Below are 7,927 nucleotides of genomic sequence, written 5' to 3'. Positions count from 1 at the left end.
CACAATTTTTGGATCCATTCATCTGTCGTGGGGCATCTGGGTTGTTTCCATATCCTAGCTATTGTGAACAGTGCTGCAATAAACATGGAGGTGCACGTGTTGTCTGGGCTGTTTTTGAACCGCTATCCTCAGATCTTAGCCTACTGAGTAGCTAGGATTAAAGGCGTGAGCCACTGGTGCTGGGCTGGTCCAAAGTTGTTTAGGCTACTATATGGTTCAGTGACTGAGCACTTAGTACAAGTCTGTAGGTCCTATCTCAGATAGGACAACAAAAAGGATTTTCTTCCTGGGGCTTGAATTTAGGGCTTGGTTGCTGTCCCTGAGCTTTTTTGCTCAAAGCTAGAACTCTACCACTTGAGCCATAACTTCATTTCTGGCTTTTTGGTGGTTAGAGATAAGTGTCTCAAGGGACTTTCCTTGCTAGGTTGGCTTTGAACCTTGATCCTCAGATCTCAGGCTCTTGAATGGCTAGAATTACAGGAATGAGCCACTGGCACCCAGCTCTCACTTGACCTTTTTGGTCAAGGTTACCACTCTATAATTTCAGCCACGCCTCCACTTGTTGTTTTTGCAGGTACTAGGGTTTAAATTTAGGACCTCCAGCTTTTGGGCTTAATTAGCCGATGCTCTATCACTTGAGCCACAATATCTTTTTGCTGGTTATTTTGCAGATTTTTCTGCTTGTACTGGCTTCATAGAACCATGAACTTCCAAGACAGCCTACTGAGTAGCTGGAATTACTGACTAGCATTTGTGCTTTATTTTCAATTTTTTGTCCTTTAGGATTTGAACTCGGGCCCTGGTGCTCTACCACTTAAGCCATGCGCCAGACTTCATTTCTTTCATCATGATATTTCCTTGAAGAAGACAGTGTAACTACAATATTACCACTTTACAAAAAGGGAAATTGTACATTTGTGGTGTAACTGGCCAGTATGCCTCAGTTTACCAGCCAGGCAAGATAGAACTGGAACCAGAAGAATCACTTCTTGTATGTAGGATAAAGTATTTTACAAAATGATAAACCCTTCAAGATTTATTTCAAGGAAGAAAGAGAGGCAGATGAGATGGTCTCAGCACTGGAGGCAGAGGCAGGAGGATCTTGGGTTTGAAGCCAACCTGGACTCCATACCCTGTCTCAATAACCCAAGGGCTGGTGGTGTAGCTCAGTGTGGGGCGTTTGCCTCCCATTAGTCCTGGGTTTGTTTATTCCCCAGCAGGAGGGTGAGGAGGAGACCTACTTAGCCTCTCTTCTATACAGCAGGTGTCATTCAAACCAAGTTGAATTTTCCCGGTGTCCGAGGTGGAGCTTCTTTCCCCCCAGGTTAGAGTTGGGCAGGCCATCTTGAGATTTTTGGGCAAAAAAGCTCAAAGGGACCCACCGTCCTTAATGTTTAAAGAGAGAAGGGAAAGCAGGTACTGAATAGGAGATGGCTTCAGTAAGCATGAACTATAAATTAAGCGTTGGCTTGGTGATCTGTAAAGTAGCTTTGCACTCAGCTATTATTGTGGGGGATGAGGGGCGGGGGATTAAAGGGGTAAGTGTTCTTCCGAAAGGAGACCTGAAATGACTTCCTGGGAAATTCTATCTTGCAGCTACCCACCCTGAGAAACTTCTTTTGTGGTAGAGGGTTGGGGGTAGGGTGGGAATGGAAGTGAGGGACATCCGGACAAAATTTGAGTGGTGAGGTGCTGGTGAGGAGCACAGACCTTTTGAGATCAGGCCACCTTCCGTAATCCACATTTTCGAGGCTCAGAGAATCCTTTATCCTAAGAAAAATAAGACAAGTCTATGGCTTTGCTCTGTTGAGCAGGACTCGGTTTCCCACCGTGCCCCTGAGCTTACTGGGTGGGGGCAAGCCTGGACCAAGACAGGGGGTGGGGGGAATTGGCGGAAGGCTGGAAAGGTGGAACCCCCACTGTGACCCAAAGCACCTGTCCCCAAATACCCTAAGGCCTCCCCACCCCGCATACCCCGCCCCCACCCTCCCGGCTCCCTCCCCTTCCAGCTCTTGCTCCTCCCCACACCCCATCCTCCCAGTCTCCCCTCTCCCAGTTTTCCCGCCCAACTCCGCCCCTTCTCCCCCCCTTCCCCATCCGTGCACCCCTCCCCCTCCGCCGCTGCGCCGCCCCGCCCCCGCCGCTCTCCATCTCCGCAGTCTGGGCCGCTGGGTGCAGAGGCTGCCGCAGCTCCTGCCGCAGTCGCCTCCCCATTCCCGTTCCCCATTGTTCCCCACCCCATCCGTCCCCATCCCCGCCATGGCGCTTGAAGCCGGGAAGAGCTCTCATCTCCGGGGGGCCTGCGGGGAGTCTGCGGAGCTTGGAGGTGCGGTAGGGCCTGGCTTGGGCCGAGGTGTGGGCGGAGGGGAGAAGGATTAAGTGGGTGCGAAAAAATGCATGATTCTGGGAGTAGGGCCTAGGTTTCACAGCCATTCCCCCTCTCCCGCGGCGGAGAGGGGGGCGGTGTCAGGAGAGGGCAGTAGAGTGTGTGCCCCCCTCCCCCAGCTCGCCCAGATCCTCTGTTGGGGAATTAGGGTCCCCGCCGGTCAGGTCCGGCCTGATGGTGAGCCCCCCCCCCCGCCCCCACTAGAGGTATTGGGCTTCTAGATTCTGTGCAGACACAACCCATTGGCACCACCACGATCTCTCCTTGTCTTCTCCCCAGGTGAAGCTAGCGAGGAGGAGCACCCCCAAGTCTGTGCCAAATGCTGCGCACAATTCACTGACCCTTCTGAATTCCTCGCTCACCAGAATGCTTGTGCTACTGATCCTCCTGTAATGGTGATTATGGGGAGCCAGGAAAACCCCAACAACGCTTCAGCATCTTCAGAATCCCGGCCAGAAGGCCACAATAGTCCCCAGGCCATGGACACAGAGCATAGCAATCCCCCGGACTCTGGGTCCTCCGGGCCCACAGATTCCACCTGGGGCCCAGAGAGGAGAGGAGGAGAAGAATCATCGGGGCATTTCCTGGTCGCTGCCACAGGTACAGCGCCTGGGGGAGGCGGGGGCCTGATCTTGGCCAGTCCCAAGCTGGGAGCAACCCCATTGCCTCCAGAATCCACCTCTGTCCCCCCTCCTCCTCTTCCTCCCCCTCCCCCCCCTGGCGTAAGCAGCGGCCACTTGAACATTCCTCTGATCTTGGAAGAGCTGCGGGTACTGCAGCAAAGGCAGATCCATCAGATGCAAATGACTGAGCAAATCTGCCGCCAGGTGCTGCTGCTGGGCTCCTTAGGCCAGACAGTGGGTGCTCCTGCCAGTCCCTCAGAGCTGCCTGGGACAGGAACTGTCTCCTCCACTAAGCCCCTACTCCCCCTCTTCAGCCCCATCAAGCCTGTCCAAACTGGCAAGACACTGGTACCTTCCTCCTCCTCTTCCTCCTCTTCCTCCTCCTCCTCCTCTTCCTCTTCCTCCTCAGGGGCGGAAACACCGAAGCAGGCTTTCTTTCACCTTTATCATCCATTGGGGTCACAGCACTCCTTCTCTGCTGGTGGGGTTGGGCGAAGCCACAAGCCTACCCCTGCCCCCTCCTCAGCCCTGCCAGGCAGCACAGAGCAGCTGGTTACTTCCCCTCATCTGGCATTCCCAGGCACCACAGGACTATTGGCCGCACAGTGTCTTGGAGCCACCAGGGGCCTTGAGGCTACTGCCTCCCCAGGTCTCCTGAAGCCAAAGAATGGAAGTGGCGAGCTGGGCTATGGGGAAGTCATGGGTCCTTTGGAGAAGACTGGGGGAAGGCACAAATGCCGCTTCTGTGCCAAAGTATTCGGCAGTGACAGCGCCCTGCAGATCCATCTTCGTTCTCACACTGGTGAGAGGCCCTATAAGTGCAACGTCTGTGGCAATCGCTTTACCACCCGAGGCAACCTCAAAGTCCATTTCCACCGGCATCGGGAGAAGTATCCACATGTGCAAATGAACCCACATCCTGTTCCAGAGCACCTAGACTATGTCATCACCAGCAGTGGCCTGCCCTATGGCATGTCTGTGCCACCCGAAAAAGCTGAAGAAGAGGCAGTCACACCAGGTGGAGGTGTTGAACGCAAGCCTCTGGTAGCCTCCACCACAGCACTTAGTGCCACAGAGAGTCTGACGCTGCTGTCTACTGGTGCAGGCACAGCTACAGCCCCTGGGCTCCCTGCTTTCAATAAGTTTGTGCTCATGAAAGCAGTGGAGCCCAAAAATAAGGCAGATGAAAACACTCCCCCAGGAAGTGAAGGCTCAGCCATCAGTGGAGTGGCCGAAAGTGGCACAGCAGCCCGTATGCAGCTAAGTAAGCTAGTGACTTCACTCCCAAGCTGGGCACTGCTTACTAACCACTTCAAGTCCACCGGCAGCTTCCCTTTCCCCTATGTGCTGGAGCCCTTGGGAGCCTCACCCTCAGAGACATCAAAGCTACAACAGCTGGTAGAGAAGATTGATCGACAAGGAGCCATGGCCGTGGGCTCTACTGCTTCAGGAGCCCCCACCACTTCTGCCCCTGCGCCATCACCTTCGGCTTCTTCTGGACCTAACCAATGTGTCATCTGTCTCCGAGTGCTGAGCTGTCCTCGAGCCCTGCGCCTGCATTATGGCCAACATGGAGGTGAGCGACCCTTCAAATGCAAAGTGTGTGGCAGAGCCTTTTCCACCCGGGGCAATCTTCGTGCACATTTTGTGGGCCACAAGGCCAGTCCAGCTGCCCGGGCCCAGAACTCTTGCCCTATCTGCCAGAAGAAGTTCACTAATGCTGTTACCCTGCAGCAGCATGTTCGAATGCATCTGGGAGGCCAGATCCCAAATGGAGGTACCACACTCCCTGAGAGCGGAGGAACTGCCCAGGAGAATGGCTCTGAGCAGTCTGCAATCTCTGGGGCAGGAAGCTTCCCTCCGCAGCAGCAAACCCAACAGCCATCACCAGAAGAGGAATTGTCTGAGGAAGAGGAGGAGGAAGAGGAAGAAGAAGAAGATGTGACTGATGAAGATTCCCTAGCAGGAAGAGGTTCAGAGAGCGGGGGTGAGAAAGCAATATCAGTGCGAGGTGATTCAGAAGAGGCATCTGGGGCAGAGGAGGAAGCGGGGATAGCCATTGCAGTGGCCTCTGGGAAGGAGAGGGATGGTAATGAGAAAGCCACTCAGCAGTGTTCTCTGCCACCACCACCTCCTCCTGACATTGTGGATCAACCCCAACCAATGGAGCAGGACAGCTATGATGTCTCAGGAGGCAAGGAAGAGGGGGCCAAACCTGAGAGGAGCTCCAGCCCAGCGACATCACTCCCCCAAGAAGGAGAAGGTACCTGCACCCCTTTGGTAGAGGAGCTGAGCTTACAGGAAACTGTGAGAAAGGAGCCAGGAGAGAATAGCAGCAGAAAGGCTTGTGAAGTGTGCAGCCAGACCTTCCCTACTCAGACAGCCTTGGAGGAGCATCAGAAGACCCACCCCAAGGAGGGGCTGCTCTTCACCTGTGTTTTTTGCAGGCAGAGCTTTCTTGAGCGGGCAACCCTCAAGAAGCATATGCTGCTGGCTCACCACCAGGTACCACCCTTTGCCCCCCACGGCCCTCAGAATATTGCCACTCTGTCCTTGGTCCCTAGTTGTTCTCCTTCTATTGCTTCCCCAGGGATCTCTCCCTTCCCTCGAAAAGATGACCCTGCAATCCCTTAATTCTGTTATCTATACTTGCTATCCTTTGATCCAGGAAGCAGAAACCAAGAGCTCCACAGAGGGACCTCCCCAGGTATTTTGTCTTTTTTCTCTGAGTTCTTACATGATATGTCTCTAGTGGCTTTTTCTCTAGTCTCTGAGCTTAGGAATTCTTGTGCTTCCAAGAGGATGGCCCCCTTAGGAATTTTTAATCCCCTCTACATTCCTTGTAACTGAGGAAAATAGGCTTTCTGCAGCTTTTACATTCTCAAGAGGACTCCTGTCCTCTTCCTTTTCCTTTCCCTTTGGCAGGTGCACCTAAGCACCCATCTTTGGAATTGCAACCCAGACTGAAGGGTCTGGCAGCTTGCTCTCTAAGGCCCAGTGTCACCCCTTGCTGAGGACTTCTTGTCCCAAGACCTTCCTGTCTGTGGAGGTAGAGGTGGATTCCCTACCTTTGCACAACCATTACACAGCTTTCCCTGTCACATTGCTGTGTCCACCAAAACTCTGGAGTTCCAGCCTCACCTCTACCACCACTTTAGGCTTGGCATTATCAGTGCTGTTTGACCTAGGAATTGTGCCTGGGAAGATGACTCAACAGAGATCCAGAAAGGCCAAGAAGAAGATAGCCCTACTCCAATTTAGCCTTCTGCATCCAAAGCAGTACCTAAGAAGTTCATCATAGAAGTAATGAACTGAATGTTCCCTTTGCCTCCCCCTGCTGCAGAAGGTGCTAGTAAAGAAGATGTCCTAGCAAGTGATGGCTCAACCCTAGGAGGGAGGGGGGAAATAAAGTGCTTGGGCTATTCTTCCCAGTAAATCTCGATTTGTCACATTAAAGAAAAGGTGACTAGTCACTATGCAAGGACATCTCTAGCCCCTCATTCATCTTGGCCTTTTAAAGTTGAGGAACAAGCAATTTTCTTGCCAAGAAGGTATTTTGGGAAGTGTTACAAAGTTGTTGGTGAGGGTCATGGATGAACTAATGCTAGAAAATTGAAGAATGTTGCTAAAGCATAAATACTGTTGGGAACCTATGGAGCAGGGGATGTGAAGTCTTATGAATGTGGGCATTCTCATGAATGTTCTTTTGGGCTAATAGTGATATTAGAGTTCTCAGTCTTACACTGGGAATCATGGGGGATTTCCTAGCAATAGTTTCCTTCTAGTTTTAGATAATTCCCTCCTTTATCTCCTGGCCCTTGTAATTTTCACCATCTTCTCTCAAAATCCCTTTCCTCTCCAGTTTTGCCTGATTATGGACTAGGGGTATGTCTGCCATTGTCTGGTTCTAGGAGTCCACAGACTTTGGGGGACAAGCTTCAAGTAGTTCCTCCCTGTCTTGTAATGAAATGTAGTGTTTACTCTTAACATAGAATCATTTGGAATGGGAGCTTTGAGAAGAGAGGGTCTTGAATGATGGCCCCCTTCTCTGAAGTTGTAGACTCCAGAGCTTCCTAACATAGTGAAATGTCAGAGCAGAGAGAGGAGATGCTAGTATCTTTCCTCTCATCATTAAAGGTGTTTTGGCCAAATATTTGTGTGTGTCTTGATTTCATAACTAGCCAGCTACAGTGAAGCGGGCATTCCCTAACATAGAAATTCCTTTCTCACCTACATTTCCTGCCAAAGCTGAACATATGGTTTTGAAATATGTGCTGTGTTCAGCCTTGTCCTGATACAACCTCCACTGAATATCATTTCACTGTAGAAGATTTTTGTTCCTGTGGAGTTACATAGTCAGAAAGTAAGGATTTTCCCCACTGTGTCGAGTCATTGTCCAGATTTTCCCCTTTTCTAGGACTTTCCACGACCAGACTTGCTGGGGTTTTGTTTACTTTTTTTTAGTGCCAGTTCTGGGGCTTGAACTCAGGGTATGGGCACTGTCCCTGAGTGCTTTTTTTTGTTTGTTTGTTTGATTTTCCTGCCTGGGCTGGCTTTGAACCACTGTCTTCAAATCTCAGCCTCATGAGTAGCTAGTATTACAGGTGAGCCACCAGGTGTCAGCAAATTTCTGTTATCTGTTGTTTTTTCTTTGAGGTTGGAAGTTGATCAGTCTTTCCAAATTCCTGGCCAGCCCCCTAACTTCAGCCAGTTTTCAGAACCAAGATAACTTAAGATCCCTGGGATATCCTTTGATCAGAAAGGGAAGAAGGAAATTACCTTTTAATAAATCTTATCAACAAGATAAAGGATTTTTTTTTTCTTTTTCCAGTCCTTGGCGTTGAACTCTGTCCTGGGGCATGCTAGAATCTCAGCTCTACTTTCAGCTTTTTGATATCTTTATTTTTTTGGGGGGGGG

The 7,927-nt window shown here is 51.1% G+C and overlaps 1 protein-coding gene across 4 annotated transcripts in view; it reads left to right on the top strand.

Moving 5' to 3' along the window:
• The window catches only part of Sall2 (spalt-like transcription factor 2), a 20,139-nt gene extending 13,041 nt beyond the window's left edge, over positions 1-7,098 (top strand). Inside the window, exons 1-3 of one of the 4 annotated variants that reach the window (XM_013029678.1) lie at positions 2,175-2,326; positions 2,666-2,986; positions 3,419-7,098. In XM_013029678.1, the coding sequence (XP_012885132.1) occupies positions 2,260-2,326; positions 2,666-2,986; positions 3,419-5,643 (2,613 nt within the window). In that variant the 5' untranslated portion in view covers positions 2,175-2,259 and the 3' untranslated portion in view covers positions 5,644-7,098. Of the gene's footprint in view, positions 1-2,174; positions 2,327-2,665 lie in introns of those variants that run through there. The other 3 variants (XM_013029677.1, XM_013029676.1, XM_013029675.1) reach the window with 3 other exon arrangements.
• The last annotated feature ends 829 nt before the right edge of the window (positions 7,099-7,927 follow it).

The sequence above is a fragment of the Dipodomys ordii genome, unplaced genomic scaffold, assembly GCF_000151885.1.
Source record: "Dipodomys ordii isolate 6190 unplaced genomic scaffold, Dord_2.0 Scaffold121, whole genome shotgun sequence".
Classification (NCBI taxonomy): Eukaryota; Metazoa; Chordata; class Mammalia; order Rodentia; family Heteromyidae; genus Dipodomys; species Dipodomys ordii.
Note: the sequence above shows the minus strand (reverse complement) of the source record. Positions and strands in the feature narration are given on the sequence as shown.